Below are 22,566 nucleotides of genomic sequence, written 5' to 3'. Positions count from 1 at the left end.
GGGATCGTCTAAAATATGGCATTAAATGTATATCTCCATGGAGACAAGTCGGTGACGCCATCAGACCAAACTACTGGTCATATTTATGGAGCGGTGACCCTGCTCACAGTAAGAATGCATGTTTTATGTATTTCTGAGCAATAAAAACACATGTATTGAATGAAATGCAAGACGAATTACAGCTGCAAGCCGTGATAAAGGGCTATCGCAACCTTATCTATATTTTATGCTAAGTTTCATTTGTCAGCAGTTTTTCCAGGGCAGGGCTTCTCATAGCAGCAATATATATTTTTGAGATGACTCTACTCTTCCAGTACTTTTTCTCATGGTCTTCAATTCAATACTAATTACTTCTTCATACGACATTGTTTACCATTTGATTTTTGAGATTTTCCTAAAACCTTTGCAAATTCATGCTCAGGCCGTGATAAATCTCATCCCATACTGCCATACATACAGCAAAAAGCAACTGAAATAAGTTTTTGTTCATAGTTTGATAAAAAGTCAACATGCCAGAGGAATATGGCACAGTAATTCCATACCAGAAAATGCATAGTAAAAATCCATTGTACCCAGCACGTTGTATTTCCAGCTTAGCAATTTACATTTTAAAAGTTCGTTTGGTTTTCAACTACTTTTTGACCCACCATGTTATTTGCCCTGTCTCCCAAATACATATTTTGCCTGAATTTTTCTTTGACAAATTGTGCTATTTTCCTGGCTGTTTTGCAAATAACAGGGTTGCTCGTGATTGGTATATTGGCATGTCAGCTATCCTAAAATCACTGTACGCATTTGGCTGAGCTCCTGAAGAGTCTGTGGTGCAGCCAGGTTCGGTGCCGCCCTCGGACAGGGTGGTGCCGTGGCCCCATCTGTCAGGTCTCATCAGTTCACTTTACAGCGCTGGGGGCAAACTGACCATAACTGACCACTGAGTCAACTGACAAACCCACTCACCGTCCAGCTGATCTAAACTGGGATCAACAATGCAACTATGAAAACAAGACATTTTCATCTGTTCACATAAATATACACTGTCAGGTAGGGCATGAGAACATGGGCTCTTGGGGAATAATGCAGGACTGTAATATTTTTTTGTGTTTCTAATGCTTATTTTTGAGATTATTCTTATTGTACTGCATTGCAAATTAAAGAGATGGAAAGGGAAAAGTTTAAATGATCAACCAGCTTTACCTTTGCTCCAGTACAACCCTTGTGAACGGACTGCTTCATAAATATGTATGTATGTATTTATATTAAGATAATTGTTACCACTGACAATGAGCACAATAAAGAAAATTCGGTTCTCTTACTGGTAAAAATGCTTGGTATTTTTGCCAAACTCAGACCTTTGACATATCGTGAATATGACAGACAAAGACCAAACCTCAAATCAGCTCAAACAAAGCCAGTCCTGGACACAAATGCTCTCTGACATTGTGGTGGCTGGTGATGACCAAAGTCTTGACGTCTGACCCAAAATCACTGGTGCATACTGGGCGTGGAACTGGGGTGCTGGGGGGGTCTACCATGGGGAAAAATACCACGTTTCCACTACAGTATTCCCCTAATACTCCTCATAAACAAAAATGTGGTCTATGCTGCCATGACGCAGATAAGAGACACCCACTATAATTTAACTTTTTTATTGTATTATCTCATTATCATTTCAGTATGAAGCAAAAAAAAACTTGATTTATGTTATTTTTCTCCAAAGTCATCCACAGTTTCATATTGCCCTAAGTTGTCAGTACGTGTATACTAATAAATAGTCTAGTCTAATAGATTTAGATGTCACAAAGTAATTTTCAACCCAAATTCTACTTTTAGTCTTATATAAGGGTTGGTGCACCACAAAAATGGAGCGGTCAAAACAAAGGAAAGCAAGCAGCTGCACTGTTTACTGCCACGGGCCTCAGGGAAGGAGAGAGACCCAAAAGTTCTATCACGTTTAGAAGCCCCACGCTTGTTCTGTACCTTTACTAAACACAATAGCTCTGTAGTGCGCCCACAAGAACATGTCTTATAGCCTGAAAATGTCAAGACAAAATGCGCCTTCAAGCTGTAACACACATCCAATGATAAGACTCCAGCTCTGTCCTTACTGGAATGACCCTCGCTGATAGAATGAGACTCAAAATGCTCTGCTCTGCTCAAAACAACTGAAAGAGAAAGATGGGTTCATTCATACAAAGCTTTTATTCACTTTTAAATTTGATTAGAACTGAAAATAAGTGCACTCAAAACAAATGAGATCACATGTGCATCTCAAAAAACACCAGGGCAGTTTTGGGTCAACTCTGATGGCCTACAATAAAGTAAAAATCTTCGTAAAATTTTGATATAAAAAACAAGACCTAATACACAAATAAAATAAAAGTTTGTGAAAATGTTATTAATTAAACGACTCAAATAATCACTTTAATTATATAATTTTATTGGCTCAAAATTAGCAAATCATTTTAATTTAATAAATAAAATAAATTAGTAAAAAAAACACACTTGTAATTTTTGTTCCGGTCTTAATGAGGGCATCTGTGAAAAATTAATCAAGAAAATCATTCCCCACAGTAGGATTACAAGACGATTCCACCACGGAGGTTATAATAATAAAAAAATATGCTGTCAATTAAAAAGAAAAAAATCAGTTGTCTGTTTTGTCAATTCCATATTATTAATTGCCTCGGTGCCATTCATAACACACATGGATCTAAATGTTAACATACGTTAGCATGTGCCGTGTTAAGTTGGGTCATCCCTGCCCGAGCGGAGGTGTCAGAGATCAAGTGATGCCATCAAGCGTTAATGACAGAAGTCCACAGGCCACCACCGTCTGACTGATTTATGCTCACAGACAGATGAATGATTCACAGAGACGAGAGGGGGATAGAGCGGGCACTACTGCTGCTGCTGCTGCTATACTCACTGGAATGTGCTAAAATGGTGCCTCCGAAAGAAGACGTCTACTTTAACAATAAGGGCACCATTACTACTAAGGTTAATACAATGATATCATACTGACTGGGGGACTTCAAACTAGGGCTACGCTAGCACTTACGGGGGGATTTGGAATGGATTCAGATTTTATAAAAAGGTAAAATTCAATGAAAAATATGTGCTAATTTTTTGGGAGTACGGTATTTTGGACATCAATTTAAAGTAATAATATGACGCTTATATATAAAACGCTCTGTTAAATGGTGCATTTCTGGACAGTCGAAGACACATTACAGAGCATTATTCATTCTCTCCACGTCAGGTCTTGGTAAGGTACTGTTGTGGCGCCTCCGACTACCACCAACACTCACAGGCCATATTCACTCTAGACAATGTGGGTGAAGTGCTTAGCTTAAGGACACAACAGCAGTTTTTGCCACCGATGGCCCACTGTGGCACTTGATATTCCCAGCGGTTTCCCATCCAAATACTAACCAAGCGCGGTCTTGCTTCGCTTTTGAGTATAATGGTTATAATTTACTACTACCATATATTTGTTTAGTACCAGAGTTAGGGGTGTGAGACAAAGCTTAAGGCAAAAAAAAATAATTGAGAACTATTTGACTATAAGCTATACGTTGCCATTAGTAATTTCCTGGAAAAATACATTTAACCAATTTAGAAAAGTAGAAAATAGGAAAAGCATTTCTCCAGTTTATGTGTAATGTGTAATGTTGGAACAAAGCAATAGTCAGTGCACTAAAAAATTATTTTGGTGCCGCAGTTTTATACATTTTGTCAATTTCCCCTACTCTTCATCGACTGACCACATCCTCTCTCCTTCCTTTTCTAATCAAATGAAAATCCTAAATATGGAACTTACTGTAAGCTCAAATGAATGAGGTCATCATCTCAAATCAATTAGTCTATCCATCACTGTTCATTTGGTACATGTGTATTCTGCCAGGGATAGACAGAAGGAAAGTGAGTTCAGAGTCTGCGTCCATGTAACGTCCATATTCATCTATGTTCATACTCATGGATAATCAATGCATACATTATATCATATTTGGTGTAATTATAACTAAGTCACATAATCGTTCATAATAACATGTGCCTCAGTTATAACTCAATATTTGTATCTTGTAGCAGTAAAGGGTCTGAAGTGGTGTAGGAAAAACTTTGTCATACCTTCATTCTAACACAAAAGGACTCCTGCTGTACTTTAGTGAGAAAGAGGAGTAACTAAGTGCTCACTAAATATAGGAGATGGGTAAGACCCAGGGGAGGCATAAAGGCTGAGGGATCTTCACTACAAATTCATTTTTAGTTATTTTTTGAGTTACTCCTTCGGGAAATACAGCACCTCTCTTGTAAGTTATGCTACAGCTGGTAGTACCATCTGCACAGGGAGGACATCAGTCAAACTCATAATCTTTGAGCTATGAAAAGTAAAGGATTTGAAATGAGAAAGGTCCATCCTGAGTCAGAGCGGTGTCACCTAACAGCATCCATAGGCTGACCTCCCCTCCCCCCATGGCCCTCCCCCGGTGCTCCTCACAGCAGTGCGCCCCGGTCACTCCAATCTGCTCAATAAACAAGGCCGGGTGCACACAGACGGTGGATAATGGTTCACCTGGAGGTGACAGCAAAAGAAAACAGAGCTCTTTGCATAACGAATAGAGGGAAAGATAAGCTCGCCCAAGCACTTAAGAATCAAGATAAAGAATTATCCAAACACGTCCAAAACTGGAGACGTTTTCTGCTGGAGTGGGGGAGAGCTCAGTACTACATTAGTGCATTAGACTGTGATCATAAGTTAAAGCAATGCACAGAAATATTATTGTTCTTAACCGAAACATGATTTGTATTTTTACATAGTGGAGCTGTGGTGCTCTTACAAATTGTGCTGCTTTACAAACAAAACAAAATGTGTTGAGGATTCGACCATAACTTGGTATGGTCAGAAAAAATTTTGCCCTCCCTAATTTCAACAATAATGGTCCTATTATTTAATAGAAAGTGTTTGCCCAGACTCACATCACAATGTTGGTATTGAGTTAAGCTCGGAGCTGACATCCACGCAGCCAACATTATGTAAGAAATGGCAGAAGCTGTTCATTCAGCCAGGGTTAGCAGCCTGTGGCAACATTAGCCTGAGTCAGGATGTACAACACAACTTTACATGTGCTGCTGTTTGAAGAGAGGCCCAACCTGAGAGCGATTTGTTAGGGAGGTCTAGTTAAAGCTAGCGCTAAATGGGCCTAGCTCTGGTCCGAATGCTAATGAGGCAATCCCCTCCTGAATGAGACATCAAAGGCAGAGGCTCCCTCTCTCGCTCACTCGCCTGGGTACAGGCCTGCTGCTCTATTACACAGAGTGAGATCTTGTATTAGAGAGTGGGGGGAGAGAGACAACATGATGTTTACATTAGGTCTATTCTTCTGGGACTGCAGCATCCAGCCATGCTGTGACACACATCACACCAGCAACCTGCTACTACTCATAATTAGCCTCTATTCACAGAGGCCTCATTTGGCAAAGCTATTATCCCAGATCATTGTTATTTCCTCTATGTATATGGAGTCCCAGAGAGACTAGCATGTCTAGCATAGATAACTGGGCTATTTTGGTTAACCCATTTGTGTACACAATACTGAAGACATACAACTAAAGAACGATTCCCACAAGTGATTTCTAAGGAATTAATAGAGTCTGTGAGTCTTTGTCTTTTTTTAAATTAATGCTAGCTATGTGCTATTTTCTCTGAACTGGCGGCTTTTAAACTTTCGCTGGAATTGTTCACACTCAGATGTGGCTTACCTTAAAAAGCCTGAGTGCTTTGGCTGTTCCCTTCTATGTCTCAACCAGAGCAACGCATCTGCCTAGTGTCCTTTCAGCAGTATCATATTTAAGTCATTTATCCAGGTATGGGACCATCTAAATACATGGCAAAAAAATGACATATTTATATTGGATCATACTACATTTTACATATAAAAATACTTCTTATGCGTCTCTGGTTACCTCCCTAAACGACTTGAACATGGGCCAACAGAGCAGACCAGCTCATAGCAGAGAAGCTCACAGGACTCAGGTGTGGAGGCCCGTGTGATGGATGAGGGGGATGTGGAGCTGCCCCTCAGTCCAGCCCTGAGAAGACATTTGGGAGATAAGCAGAGGTCTGAGTGAGCGCCTCTCTCCTCCTACATCAATCCTCACTGCCACCACAGACGGAGGTCCTCACATGCCGAACCACACATGGAGCGGCAGAGTTACCGCTTTAGAAAACAGTGATAAAGACACTGTGAGATAAGGTCGTGTTCAGGCTGGTTCAGATTAAAAAGTTAAATGTACGGAGCTTTATTTTGGGACGAACACTGCAGCTCATTTTAGATCTTGGTCATCATCTTCTATGCAATATCAGAACTAGATTTGCCTGTAAAGGAGACCATGCATTTTGTATACTGTATTTTAGGTATGAAAATGCTAAAAAGAAAAAATATGAACTGGAAAATGAAGAAATGATCGTATGAATGCCATTATTTCTCCACTGCATCAAACATTAACTAGTTTAAAAAATGGCGGTGTGTGTGGTCCTTTTTAGTAAAATGAACATACACCCCGTTTCATAATGAAGAATGGCTTTGAACTAATAAGAGAAAATAGTCTTCAATTATAATTTCTCAGGAGATAATTGGCACAGCTGCAGGTCCCAAACAAAGATTTTCTTCTAAGCCAATTCTGAAACTATTCACTCTGAGTAGCACCAAAGGTAACATTTAGCGTTCCGAGTACTACTAGATCCAAACCTGGACTATATCAAGCATAAATTAGGGCTGAAGCAGGTCTACAGTGCGAAAGAACTGTGGCTAAAGTACTGTAGTCCAACATAATGATTTCATTTTTAATATTTGTGTCTAAATAAAATCAGCACTCCTGTGTGCCACATAGACTATACATATAAATGGACGTAGCTAACCTGCTAGCCTCCGTGTTCAAAATAGGAAGTGATCATGGGTGCGCTTTCGGCTGCATCAACTCTGGCTCCAATTCACTTTACATTGAAGAATTGTTACCCGTCTCTGTAACTGCTGCAGTGAGTGTCACTATTTTGGTCGTAAAATGCCTGTATTAGCCCACAATACATGATTCTACTGTTTGTTTTTTGCTATTTTGTCTTTAAATCAAGATATGAACATTAATAACAGACAAATCAGGCGCCTTCTTTCCCCGAGGTCACTCCTGCTAGCGTTAGCAACAGGTTTGATTGACAAAGTTGCTAAGTGGTGTGGGCAGGAAGGGGCGTTACCTTCATCAACCTTGCTCTGGATTGGTTCTTTGGTTGCTATGATACTCGCGGTCGAAATTTCAAATATGGAACCCGTCTCAAAATTCACCGCTATAACTGCTAGCCTCGATCGGCTTCATTTGGCTGGGTGACGTCACACTTACCTCGTCCACGTTTTTCTACAGTCTATGGTACCCCCAGAGGCAGCTCCATCACCAGTACATGTACCACAGTTTGACAAACACTGCTCTAAACGAGGACATTAATTGACACAAAAACTGACGCTTAGATGTTGACAAGCTATAAACTCGACTCAATTTCGCTGTCGCTGAGCTGAAGCAGAGCAATCCAAACACACCCATCTATTATTAGTTCAAGAAGAACCTGGGTCTATCAACAAAGTGGAGAACTGGTGGTTTGCCACAAAATAACAATAATGAAAACATAATAGCACAGAAAATTGGTTCATGCATTTCTCTCGACGAGGCAAATCAATACAGAGTTGACTTCAGCCGAATGGAAGGTGGTTAGGAATCGGCCAGAGCACAGCTTGGTTATGAAGACGCATGTTGGCGACCTATGACCTCAATCAACGGAGTGCTTTAGATGGTAGAGGGCTAAGGGCCTCTCCTGTTCCCTGATAAGGAGAGGGCTGCGATGAAACGCTGTGGGAAAGTCTGTCCATGTCTTTTGTGTCCAGGCACATGAGAGCTACTCCAGGCAACATGATTAGCTGTGTTATTCACTCCTGATGTTTATTGAAACTGATTACCAAATATGTGCGATGTATACTATGCAAAATACATGCAGAATTTAACCTTTTTTAACAAGCCTAAAGCATGAATATTTTGAATCCAAGTAATTTTAACAATGCATTTAATTTCATCCCAGCTGGTGTGTTCTTGTAGTGTTCAGGATCCTAGTCTTTTCTTGGCCCTCGTTTATCGTCTTTACTTCAGCAGTATATCACACTTCAAAGTTTGTTATCGTGACAGGCCTATACCCAAGTCTCAAAGAACTGAATGCCAAGTGGAACAAGTGGAAAATGCCAATACATATGTCAAGAAACAACTTTTATGAGAAAAATCTGCCATGTTAACAGCAACAATCTGCAGTTGATATTCATCTACTACTACTACAACAACTACTACTACTATTATTAATACCACTGCTATTATTAATACTACAACTACCACTACTACTGCCACTACTATGATCACAAAAAACAAGTCTTGAACACATCTGCAGCTGGACTATCGTGCAACTAACAACATATCGCCAGAAGTAAAGTCATGTCAAATGTTCAAACCAGATCTAATGTGAAAGCATCAGCCAAACCACAGTGACTTCATAACATTATAACCATAATACATCATTTTTATTTTACCCTCTTAGAAGTAAATACATTTCTTCCGGTATCTGAGCCTTACAAAAATGATTATTTCAATCACGTCACAGTAAAAGTCCAATTTGAGCTGGGGACAATAGTGGGTCTGGGCAGCTCCCGACCTTTTACTTCCTCTGTAGCTTTGATGATAATATTCTCGGGCAGAAAGCTCAAATAATGACCAGTTTCTCTGCTCTGTGCACTAATGTTTTGGCCACTAAGACACTTGCGGCAAATATACACTTAGCCTGTCATAAAGCAGCGGACAAGTCAGTGCCATATGCAATTTCACAAGTGCAAGTTTAATTGTTTTAATGTCAAGAGCCAACAATGAGACACTTAGTGATAGAAAAGCATGTACTCACCTCCCCCTCCTCCCAGAAGACTGGAGTTTGCTGAAAAAGGGGAAAAAATATGTCAATACACATCATTTAATAAAGTCAGCAATAACATCATAGTCCACAATGCAAGTATTGACAAAATGATCTATGTCCAAAAGAACTGTTTTTGATATTTCGTGAAATGTAGTCACAATGACTGCGTTTTGACAGTGCCTTACTTCTGAATAAGTACCATCTGATATCTGGCTGCTCATTTTTTACATTTTCTATCTGTGAATGACAACATTGATCACTGAAGCGAGCGGCTGCCAGTAACGTTTTTCCCCACCAACTTGGCAACGGTGTGTGCGATTCACTCAGCAGCTAATTTCAATATTCACTTCTTGGCTGATTTCTTCCTTGGCAACACGACAGAGGTTATGCTCAATAAAACATGTGGTTCATTAAACGCAATTAACAGTGGCCCGCAGTGTGATGCATTTGTATCTGCTCCTCACATAAAGAGCCGGCTTCTGCTCAGTGACGAGGCGCTTTTTACAACTTGAGCAGAGTGAAAAAGGGGCGCAGGCTTGTGCTAGCAGATGTGCATTACCATTTCTCATTGGTTTGAAGCAGTCTCTACAATTGCAGTTATTCTCAATCAAGAACTGTGTCAGTGAAGCAGAAGTCTATACAAATGTACCTTGACGAATGGTAAATGGTTTTATTTTTTATTCAAAACCTAAAATAAGTGGACAGATTAGAAGTGCTAAGGTGCTGTTTCATACGCTTACGGGTCGATTACTATGCAAATTAAACAATGCCTTAAAAATATATACCTTTTTGTATTTAACAGTGAAATATTAACACATGGAGAAAGAGTCACAAGATAATAGTACATTTTTAGATTCCCCAATATAAGTCTTTGGTTTGTATTTCACAGGTCGATTCCAACATGTGCAACGCTTCATGAACTGAAACCTATTGTCGAGCTTTAATGTTTCATTTGCCTTCGAGATTCAATACAGCGACACAGTAAGACAAGCTTGCTTTTTAATACTGCGCAGGCCTTATTACACGCAATTGCAAGATCCCAATATAACTACCATCTGCCCGAACCACACTTCAAAAAATGGAGTAATAAATGCAACATAATTTGAATGGTCTTATGTCCCCACTATCATTAGCAGCTACCGCCATTAAAATCGTATTATTTCTTGAAACATTTGGTGGATAATAAGAGATATACGGTTGAGGAAACGCATTATGGTTATGGCGAAATGGTTTTATGGTTCATATTTTTGGATGGGGACTCTCACATCCAGTGCCTTCCAGTGTCACCAATATTGCTCTGCCCATTGTCCCCATCTGGAGCAGCGCACATTTGAGTGGCCGATGGGACAAAGAAAGCTCTCTCGCTGCAGAATTTGTTTAATCAAAAGCCCTTTGTTATGCATGCGAGCAAAGTCTATGGGCAGAACATACAGGCAGGAAAAACAAGCCATGTAAAAGGGGTGTCCTGACAATCTACTGTCATGTTTACAATAGCACCTCTCTAGGTTGTTCTGTGATGAGAAAGACACTCGCGCTCCCGACGCCTTTGTTTAGCTCTGGAATCTGTCAACTATCAACAGTGTGCAGAGGGCTGGGTGAGGGGATGGGAGCGTTTCTGATAAAAGGATACACAATCTACACAAAGCCAATATATTATACAGGCTATGAGGATAATACACTGCATTACATGTATGACACAGGCTGAGCATATGGGCTTATTAGAGCTGCAGAAACAGGAGGAGGTCAAGGAACATCGGGTGAATTCGTGGGTGTTTGACATCATGTAAAATTGTATAGCGATAAAATAATTCACTTTTTGGTTCAAACTACTATAAAAATGTGTTAAATTCCCAAACAAAATTGCATTGTACTTCATTACTGCAAACTGAACCAAATAAACTGATAATGAGTATGCTAATTGTGCAGCCAGTTTTTATGAAAGCAAAGCGCACATCAGTGGTTATATGAAATTTCAGAAGTAATATTCTCAGTTTCATCTTTTCATATCAGTCTGGAGTGAGCGCATAAAAGTGTTTCTCAAAAATCTGTACTGTACAAAAAAAGTATCAGTTTGAAAACCAGTTCAAAACAAACTACTGTTCTTCTAGTTGTTCCGCACAGTCTATCATCGTAGTCCTGTCTCCTGGAGAGAAATCCTATTAAAACACTGGGGCTTAATTACCTGATATTATGGAAATGCATACCTGAGGGGGGCGCTTCATTTACCCCACACTAATCAGACACAGGAGATGTACTTGGTAATCAGACTGACACGAGTCTCTGGATGAGTGACTGGGACGAGTGGGCTGCGCTGGTAGGTCTGGTGAACATCACGTTGAGATTTTGGGGGTTAAGACACTTCAGAATCACATGTAACTGGGTGGGATCTTAGCAATGGCAGCAATAGCCCACTGGGAGACGAAGGCAGCGCCACGGGAGCTTCAAGTTTTTAGTTTGCATGATGAATTTTAAAATAAGCGGGGATCAACACGCTGCTTTGTGCATTTTCATTCCTCGTGATCAGAACGTCATTAAACATGTTTTGGCAGTTCATTTTATAGCCCACTGAGCTGCCTGTGCATACAAATACCCAACCAACAGTGTCAGTGCACTTAGCCCACAGCCACACATCACAGAAGACATTACGATCCCTAAATGGATGATGACAACTTGGAAGCGCTTCTTGAAAACAGCTGGTAACACTCCCTTTCCAGCAAATGTAGTTCATGCCTAGTGATTAACCCAGTTTGTAGTCAGGCCAACAAGAACCACAGGAGCACAGACACTTCTACACAAGTCCAGTTTAAACTCAACATTTTCTTTATTGTGAAGTGTTTTGATCAACATTATGGCTCCTAATGATAAAAAAAACAAATTACAAGGGCGTGGAGCATTGAAAGGTACGACTGCAGCTCAGAACGACAAGGTAAACGTGCACTTAACAACTTTTCGTCACTTGCTTGTCTCATTGAAGCTGCTCTGTCTTTGGAATGTTCTTAAACTCATCTATCTCCATGGAGACAAGCAGTTGAGGCCCCGTGGTGAGTCTGTAATTATCCTGCATCTTATGGGGTCTATACTTTACTGTCCGCAGACTAATAGACAGTTTTAATTTCAGTGATGCATTAAAAAACTACATTTAAATCCAACTTTGGCCACATCAACCCGATCATGCGTGCTTAATATTGTGAATATTAATTTGAAACTACGTAGCTTTCCTTCCCTGCTCCAAGCCAATCTGTAATTTTGTGGGGGATCAACACATTTGCTCCTTTAGGGAGGCAGTTGGAGCGCTAACAATTAGCAATATCAGAGGCCATTAGCTCTGTCTTCTCCAGCAGCTGAGCGCCCAGATGCACGACGGCCTTTTAAAATCCATGTTTAATAGGTTTTGGACTTTACAGCAGCAAGACTCATCCTCATTTTAGCACTGTGGATCTCCCAAAGGCTCAGCATGATCAATGTTTGTTCAAGGGCATCGCCGACCTCTTCTGCACCACTAAAACAGCCCTGACATGACAACATTAGCTTAAATACCTCAGCGGTCCAGAGGCATGAATATTTCACAACACTCAAATGTTTCTGTAGCACCCAAGGTACACCTACAAGGTTTGCTGGCCAATTTAATATAAAAAACGAAGTTAGGCCAAGAGAGAGTGCTACTAAGCTTGGGAAATTAGAACATATATAACATAAAAAGTACAGCAATCAGACTTATCTTTCCACTTATTTTGGATTTACCAGCGTTATTTTATTTTTTATTGCTCTATTTGTTTTGTCCCCAAGGTTTTAAAGGAATATTTATAAAGCACAAATATATACTGTACTGTAAAGAGTAAAACAGAAATCAGTGCTGGAGTTTTCAACGGAAAGTCAGCAGGTTTCTTTTTTAAGTCATTTTAGGTCAATAGTTCGAATAGAAATGTCCAAAATTTAAAGTATTGCCCCACATTTGTCACATGAGGGGCATTAGTTGCATCAATTTTGCCTATAAGTATCTGTCCTGCAACTGTGAGCCTTGGGCAGGATAAAAACGTTGACCGGTACTTCACCCAACACTGATACACTAACAATCATTAAGATTTCATGAATTTTAAGTGCATTTAATCTTATGTTTCAAGCCAAAATTGACCTCCACAGTTCCAGTAACACAAAACCATCATAACACCATTACCCTAAATACCTCAGTGGTGTTTAAGCATGCATTTTGGAGAGTACCCCGATGTTTTCTCAGCTCTCAAGGTTCTTCAGTTTGTAATGGCCCATTTACAGAGAAAAGAAGTATAAGGCCAAATGTTCCAGCGATAGGATTCTTGGCCACAGATAGTCCTCCCACCACCGAGCACAACATGGCTCATAAATCTGCGTGGAGGGCTCCCCTGACTGCTCCGAGATGGCAGATCATTAGGAGCTGCCGGTGCACGCGGCGTTAGGGCCTCCCCATCAAATACATGCCTGCAGTGTCACTACGGCAACACCCACTTCCTGCCCGACCTCTGAACTCTGAACCCCTACATCAGGCTTGTGTTTTCTCCAGCCAATGGCAACACAGCAGAGGCACCGGTGTGTATTTTCACAGACGAGAGATATCGATAACGGAGCAGGAGACCGTGACAGCTTCAGTTTATGGTTTGTGTCAAAGGCTAGAGGAGACATAAAGAGTTGAAGCAGGAATGCTAGCTTCTGCTCTTGTGGATTTTTGTAAAAGATTTATGTAAAACTTCAAGGTAAACAGTTAGGATCTAGGTCGCATGTTTCGTGTAACAGCAAAGCCTATAGGATTACTGGTTGGAACGTCTAGGTTACAACGTTTGAGTTATTTTCTAGTTGAAATCCTGAAAACCTTCCAAGTTCTAACTTCTGTGTTGGTTTTATGATACTAGTTAACTTCTTATAGATATTCTTTCTGTGTATCAGTGTCACCGCAATACAAACTCTATAGCAAATCAATTGCCAAAGCTAACAATAACTCCATTTTGATCCTGGAGAAAAGGCTTGATACCCAATTTCACTATTATATTAAAACATTCTTCTCAATAGAATGTTATTTTCAATACACAATAATAGAAGTTTATTGAGTTCTCACATTTTGAACCTTCACAAAAAGTTCAAATCTGACTTTTTAATGTGACTTTTTATACTTGTTCAAATGGGTGTTTCAGTATTACTTCAGCGCAGGTTCAACTTTGACTAAAACGCAATATTAACTTTGGCATAACCATACTATTTTCTGGGTTAGACTGTTAAATATAGTGTTTAGTATAGCACAAAACATACATATTATCTGAGGTGGCACTCGGTGTAAAACCTTTGAAAACCACAGTCCTAGTTCATATTATGGGAAGTGGCTTGGCATACCCACAAAACCCACAAAGCAGTAAAAATATCCAGGTTGGAGGTTATGTGGCACCCTCAGTGAACCCCTTAAACTCTTCAAACACACACTAGCCTTATCCTCCCTGGCCCCTCGCAAACTCCCCAATAAGCCCAGAGGTTAATAGTGTGCTCGGCTGTGGCTGGGGGACAGGAGGGGTCCTACGGAAGCCAATGAAAAAAGTTTGAGACCTTTGGATGGCTACGCTCTTGCAAATACAGATAGTGATGGCTAACATAATATATTTCCAGTATCAGGAGTATTAACATAAAACCCGTATACATCTAAACCAAAGGATTCCCGACCTCGTTTGATCTCAGCAGCTAAGCAGTGTTGGGCCTGGTTAGTCGTGAGACGGGAGACCACAGAGAATAACAAGTGTCGTAATGGGGCAGTAGTGCTCTTGTGCGTACTGTTGTCGCATCCTTGGGCAACACACTTAACCCATATTGTGTTTCAGTGTCCGTATATACTGGTGTATGAATGAGAGTGCGTTTCTGAGAGGGAATGCAGGACAATGGGTGGAATGGTTACAATCCTACCTGTTTACATATGATTTGTTAAAGAGGGGAGGGGGTATTATGCAAAATTGACTTACTTTCTACCATAACATTGTTCCCTTTTTATATGTTTAAGTAATTTAGTGATCTCTCCTAGGCGGTATTTGAATCCTGTTTATGGTTAGCAGTACGAGCCTGCAAGCCCATGTCACCCATAATGCTGCAAGGTAATTTCCATAAATACACAAACATATGAGACAAAACAACACACTACAACATCACAAACCCAATGCCATGTGCTGCAGTTTCATTAGCGGGATGCACACCAATTGTAATGTGATAACGCTCTGAAGGGGAAGTGACTTAATGCAGAGAGCAAAGGCAGGGGGAGACTCAAAAACGTATTAAACATGTTAATACATTGTTTTCGGTGAATACAGCATTTTACAAATATTAAAAGGTAACATGGTGATTTAAATATGTTATGTTAGCCGTTAATACCCCCCTTTTTAACTAATACCTATAAATTTGTAAACTACCATTACGAAGTTTCTATAAAATCTCCCATTATCGACTCTCTGCTGGTTTAAAAACTTTAAAATCTCTAAGAAGGTCATAGTGTAAAAACCAATATCGAAATCCCTGCACTGTAAGAGGCTGATGGTTTCCAATTGGCACACCAGAAAGGAAAAACTTTTATGAAACACATTTATATTGACTTTTTGCAGTATCACGAGAAACAAATGAAGTACAAGAAAAACCGCCTCGCCTCGTACTTGAATGGTCATTAAGTTTACTTTAGTGTTGCGATGTCTTACACATCAGTTGGACGCCCGTGTTCAGAAAGTCAGTGAAGTGAGCGACGTGGGCAAATTCGTTTGACTTGAATAATGTGCTTTCCCCACATACGGACACTTTTCCACTCCGCCGGCCCTCCTAACAAGCGCCGCTACGCTGGCTTTGGAGATGTTCAAATTCATATGCCCTGCTACGCATGTACATTCATATGCACAAGCTAGCAACGTGTTCAACCTAGGATTTTACATCATTTTCTCATATCCATAAAACAAGTATAAAGTGTATTTTTGGGGGAACAGAGGAGCGATATTTCTTACTTGCAGCGGCGCAGCTGAAATGCACGGCGCCTTGTCTGATAATAGCAGTTGTCAGTGTTGTTCTTTATAGCTGGAGATGTGGAAGTCCCAGCGGAGTGTGGCTGAACCAGAGGAGAGAGTAGAGAAGGTGACACAGTCCTTAAGGAGCAAGCGTTTTCACAGCATGTATTCATTGTAACAAAAAGCCTTGAGCCTAAACTGAATTTAATTAACATAATATCTGTCAGTTGAGTATGCCCTGCCTTTGCGTCGTGTATTGCGTCTGACAGTGACAGAGAGGCACTTCATCAGCACAATGTATACACACAACTGAAAAAAGCAAAGCGGCCATTCAGTTATTAAATATAGTTGTAGTAGAGGTAGCTGACAAACAGAAAGGAAAGAGTGAATTTAACACGCAAATGGGAATAGCACACAAATCCAAACAATGAATGAACAATTATGTCATGATCATGTTTTGATTTCTATGAACGCGTGGCTCTTACAATGCAAAACGATTCCCGCAGGTAGATTACAAAGCACTCCTTAGGCAAACCTCTTAAACTTTAGCGCTGAAATATTTATCCAGAAAGCCGTTTCCTTGTTCCGCCTGGTTCAGTAAAATGGATTGTGCGTATATGATAAAGTACGCCCTTATGCTCAGATATTGATTATCTAAATTTTTTACATTGCTTCGGGCTTCTCTGGGGCATTTTAGTTCATAATAATAAAAGCCAAGCTGGTTCAAACACACATTATAGCTCAACTAGGCATAAGGACCCGACATCAGAGAGCTATACAAAACACAAGTGAAAGATGGTAATGGTGCAGTGAAAATCAGGAGAGAAATGTTTGGGAAAGGTTCTGTACCAGGATAGGTGTTAAGAGGATGAAGTTGAGGCGGCTGACGGTTCTGGTGCTGCGGGGTCACATGGCAGAGACAGGGGAAAGATGCTTGACGGGTGATTGAGACTCTGACAGTTTAAAAGATATAGATACGTGGAGTAGAAATGACATTTGGATATTTCGAATTTACTTTTTATATGGCGACGTCCTCATTTTCCGTTTGCCGTTTTGTCTTACGTTAACAGTTGCTTAGAAGTTCTATAGGATGGAACAGAACGTAATCTTGCATTATGATTCACAGCACTCATTACACTATCAGGGAGCTAGAGAGTGCTTCTTCAGCATTTCCCATATTCTTTATACTTATGATACAGTGTGATAGTAAATGATGGTTTTTGCCTGTGTGCGATGGTTGTAGGCGCGGCGCTCTGATGTCGGCATGTATCACAGTGACAGAACAGGCCGAAGTAGCTGTGATGAATACCTCTTCCTGCGTTGACTTGTCACCTTCATAACAAAGCAACAATAGCAGATGCCAAAGCCAGCCCACACGTCTATTGTTATAATTACCTGACCTTCAAATCCACATTAATGAGCGCATTGGATGATCCTATTCTCTTTCATCATTTGGCTTCCCGAGCCCTCCTTTTATCTAACAAGGTCACCTTTCACAACACGGAAATATACAGCCCCCTCATAAATATACATCTACCTGTGCCTGCCTCTGTGCAGCCCTCAACTCAAGAAAGTGCCAAGAAATGACAAGAAAATTAAGCTGTAGGTGGGCTCTGCAAAATGGCCATTTTGGGTTTATACGAGGGAGTATTTCGAGTTAGTCAAAACATCACCTTTAATGTGACTCAATTGTCCTTAGCTAATAACAATAATACTTCTTACTACTTATGGCTTTCCCTTTATAATTCACTCTCCCCGTATTGGAAGAGGTAAGCCACAGTTGCCTTGGGGCAGACTGACAGAAGCGATGCCGCGTCTCTGCCCCTTTGTCCAAGCTTCAGGTTGGAGGGCAAATGCTCTACCACTGAGCCATTGCTAATCCAGGCTGAAGAAACTTCTTAAAATGCCTGACAGGTTAAGGGTGGAGTCTGTGAGCCTGAGGTACAGTAAATAGAGTCATCCTCACTTTTTAACTCACCTTTGACCAATGCACAGCTTGTGTTAGACCTTGACACATAATCTTGATCAAACAAAAAGGAAATGCTCTGGTATCACCCACTTGTTGATTGGGTTGAGTTACACAATTCACTCGAGTTTCAGATCAAAAGAATGGTTGCCTTTTTTATTCAGCATGCACTGAATATGCATCGAGAGCATTCACACCTGTGATTAACATAAGAAAACACCACTCAAGATACAGCACATTTATCTTCAACAGAGCTGGTACATCATAACTGTATGAACACATTTTGCTGTGCTTCAAAATTATATTACATTGAAATAAAACACAGCCAACAAAAGCAAGTAAAGGGAAAACATATGTGGTAATAATAAATATAGTTTGAAGATATGAAATGAAACAGTGGATTAAAGTTTAGGAGTTTGTTATAATGCAAGTTCGGTAAAATGCATTATATACTTTATTTTACAACAATTCTTTTCAACCCTGCTCAATGGCATTCACTCAAAATGTAACAGTAAAGTTTATATTCATTAAAAATACTAGACTAGTGATGAAAACAATGAAATGACAGTTTTCTTCCTGTATGTCTAACTCTTAATTGCAGAGCTGTTGTTTTGGCCAGTGTGAAATACCGTGGATTTTAGCCCTAATTTAAACTGGGACAGTCGCTCTCTGCATTTCTTTATTTATGTACAGCTTGTTACCAGCAGATTCGAACTGTCGGAGCTCCTTCTCAGCCCCCTCTGCTCAATCCCCAGCAGACTGCAATAACTAGAATTTGTAGACACCGAGCCGAGACAGCAATAAATTGGACGTCCTAAGCCACTGAACTGCGCTTTCTAAATCAAATTCATTTTAGCATAGCACAGATTTCTTTTGCCAAAATATAAAACTTCCAGATTCAAGCCTGCAAGTCTCACTGCACACAGCCGAAGACGAGGGCGGGCGGCTTAAGTGGATAACATTGCATTAAAGGAAGAGAGCACCATCTTTGTAACGCTAAATGTATTTTAACTTCTCTTACTTCCTTACTACAATGCACTTAACCAGCACTTAAGAAGGAACGTTCCCACCAGTGCAGATTTGATCACAGGGCTGCCAAGAGCGGAGACGATGTGTGAAGTGACTCCCGGAGACCATCCACCTCCAACCACCTTCAAATCAGATCAGAATAGTGAGTAAAGCGGAGAAGAGGGGATGGCCCGCGTTGCATGCTTCCATTTTATCTGGTTCAACACAGTTATCAGTTATGGTTAAGGTGTCCGTAGGTAAACAAATACTTTGATATGTTGTGATTTTTTATCCTTTTAAAACTCGCAACATATATAAAAAAAAATAAATAAAAAAAACGCAGTCACATGAGATAATTTTTCATGTCATTTTCACTTTTCTGACACTCTGAGGTTGGATATTCCCATTTAAATAACAACAATAACTAACCTATAATTATAATGGTCCCATGAAGAAGAGTCGTTGTCAAGGCAGTGGCTAATGGAGACTCTAATAAACAAACTATTACTCTACATTGAGCCAAGTCAGTTATGCCTAAGCTGAAAAATGTGTATGTATCAATAATGTCCATCCATCCATTTTCTTATGCTTATCCAAGGCTGAGTTGCGGGGGCAGCAGTCTAAGCAGGGATCCCAGACTTCCCTCACCGCAGAACCTTTCTCAAGCTCCTCCAGTGGGACCCCAAGGTGTTCCCAGGTCGGCCGAGAGACATAGTCCCTCCAACGTGTCCTGGGTGCACAGGAAGTACATAGCCACCCTTCAGAGGAAACTCATTTTGACCAATCGTAATGTGATCTTGTCCTTTTCTGTCATTGCCCAAAGCTCATTAACATAGGTAAATTGAGCGTTAATTCTATAATTTTGGACTCTCTGCATTCACTTATGCATACGTGATGACTTTTCCAACCAAAAAATGTATAAGAGCCAAAAAAACAAACAAATAAGCGAACAAAACAAACAAAAACAGCAGTGGCAACACCCCTACTCTCCTGTTTATGCCAGTAATGGTTGAGTTTAGGTCGCTACAGGTGAGTAGGCTAAAATTTGAAACTAATTGCTATAAAACGTTTCTGGACAGAAGGTGAATAGGACAGCATTAGTCCAGTTCACTCATCTGCATAAAAGCTTTTACTCTCCATAAACCTCAGTTAAAAGATTATTGCAATTATAAGTGAATACATATTTTCAAAATTGTATTATGACGAGATGGGTTTAAACAGGATGATAATACCTATCTATTATCATTTTAGAATTATGGGGTGAACAAAACAACATGAAAACACGGTGCCTTTCAAACTGTAGGATTTTTTTTTATTTTTTTTGGGGTTATTTTCCTGTTAGAGACCACCTCGTCATCAATCACTACCTACTCATTCTCCACTAAAAAGCACTAATAAGCCCAACATGTCATCAAGTGCATGTTTCGAAAGCAAAAGGTTCAAACATGTTTTATTTATTTTTACAGGAATCAGAGCCTGGGGGAAAAAAAATGAATTGCTGTAATGATATGCTTTTGTAATTATTATATTAGGATTCAGCAATTCTCTCATACACAGACATTTTCCCATCAATCCCTTTAATTCACATATGTCAAACTCAAGGCCCGTGAGCCAAATGTGGCCCTCTACATCATTTTATGTGGCCCACGACAGGCTAAATTAAAAGGTATGATGGTCTTAAAATGTCATTTTACCAGGAGATACACAGTTACACAGCCATATTTTTACATCTAGGCAAATTCATATGCGATATTTGTAACTTGAATAAGTAATAAATACAGAACAGTGAATTAACAAGTTAAAAAAGTAGTTAGATTTATTTTACATCTGGCCCTTTGAGAGCAGCCATTTTGCTGATGTGGCCCTCGGTGAAAATGTGTTTGACACCCCTGCTCTAACTGGTCAGCCTCTGTCATGCTCTGATTGAGTGACAAGTGGATTTAACCAATCAGAGTGAAGTATGAACTCTAAGAAGAAGAAGAGTCGTAGACGAACTGTAATAAAATCAGAATTGTAATCAAGACCCCATGTTTTTTTTTTTCTTTTGCAATGATACTGTCCTGAACACACACATTCACACAGCAATGCCAAATGGAAAGATGAAGTAACTTGCCTAAAGACACATGCAGGAAACAAGGATTAAACCACAATCCAAATACTGGCATGACATATTGTAAACTAGACATTATGCTGCTGTCAGTCCAGTTACAGTTTCCAACCAAATCCTAACTTTTCATTATTCTTCTTCTGCTACTGAAGTGAACAATCAGATCTGCTTCATATCCTGTCCGGATTTCAAGCGCTCAAAGATATTTAAACATCATTGCCCGACTAAACGGAAGCACTCATCGAGGGATACTAGCAGTTTAATAGCCCCATTACGCATCCATTTACACATCTGCATAAAATTATCAGCCTGGCCTGCCACAAATGTTTTAATACGCATTTGTATTAGAGAGGATTGGATCTTATCGGCCCGTGTATCGGTGATTGTTTTCCGAGTGGCACACTGGAGATTTGGGCACATAATAATAAACCGCATTAAACTCAATAATTGACAGACAAGTTGGAGGCTACAGAAGTTCTAGTGCTACCTTGGGAACACTAAAGCCGTAGAATAGATTGACAATGGTTGTGTCTCTCTAAATGATATTGCCGTCCTCCTGCTGAACTTTGCCGTAATGCTTAATTGCTACAGTTAATTGGCGTGCCTCCAAGCTCTTTATTTTATTGCTGAACCCCAATACACAGTAGCCTTCGTGATCTTAATGGGAGGTTATGTACTAAAGCCAAGATTTACACAGGGCTTTTTTTTTTTCTTATTGATGATGATGAAAAAGACTACCACAATAGTAAATGAACTGGCATTTGGACAACTTCCTGCTGGCGGCTGAATACCCCACAGTGTAGCGCTGTCAGGAGAGTTGGGGACAAGATGGCAGTTCTGAAAATTAGAAAACTTTGTCAATAAAATGGCCCAACTATTCAGACTATATTGCAGGAAACAGCCAATTTGCCTGCTAAATTCAGACTGAAATCCTCTGCATACGGCTTACAGACTGGTCACTACTCTGTGTCAAACCTAACTAGCAGTTTATGGTTACAAAAAAGACGCAGAGACAGACTGTGCGTTTCTCTGATTGGCTGTCAGTCGTGTCCATTTCAGGTCATGGAGATATGATCAGGTTCTGTGTGGTTTGGGCTGGCCAGGCAAACACTCAATGTTGGGTGAATTAGGTTTTCTTGTCAGGCCACTATATTCTAATAATTACCGTTTCAAGCTAGCTGTAGACTGTGGTGTATAGGTCACTTACTTTGGGATGCTAAACAATGCTCAACACATATTAGTTTACCTGTTTAATAAGCACAATGTAAGGAAAACACAGGACGTCTATCTGTTTGCTGTTGCTAAAGGCGTACAAGTGTTATGTTTTACTCTCACCATTTGCTACAAACTCATTTATATTCTGCACACTCGTATAGCAAAAGAAAAATTCAATTCTGTCAACTGGACAAAAGTTTTAGTGTGAAGACGCTTCGCTGCTCATCCGCTTCTTCAGTTCTGGTCAGATTAATGGTGGACAATCTGCTGGTGGACACTGCCTTATATGTGT

General features: G+C 40.1%; 1 protein-coding gene across 2 annotated transcripts in view; it reads right to left on the bottom strand.

Annotated features, from left to right (window-relative positions):
- The window catches only part of macrod2 (mono-ADP ribosylhydrolase 2), a 595,671-nt gene that overhangs the window by 470,023 nt on the left and 103,082 nt on the right, over window positions 1-22,566 (bottom strand). For both annotated transcript variants that reach the window (XM_033979597.2, XM_055227511.1), the window contains exon 4: window positions 8,981-9,010. In XM_033979597.2, coding sequence (XP_033835488.1) covers window positions 8,981-9,010 — 30 coding nt within the window. The remainder of the gene's footprint in view (window positions 1-8,980; window positions 9,011-22,566) is intronic.

The sequence above is a fragment of the Periophthalmus magnuspinnatus genome, chromosome 15, assembly GCF_009829125.3.
Source record: "Periophthalmus magnuspinnatus isolate fPerMag1 chromosome 15, fPerMag1.2.pri, whole genome shotgun sequence".
NCBI classification, from domain to species: domain Eukaryota; kingdom Metazoa; phylum Chordata; class Actinopteri; order Gobiiformes; family Gobiidae; genus Periophthalmus; species Periophthalmus magnuspinnatus.
Note: the sequence above shows the minus strand (reverse complement) of the source record. Positions and strands in the feature narration are given on the sequence as shown.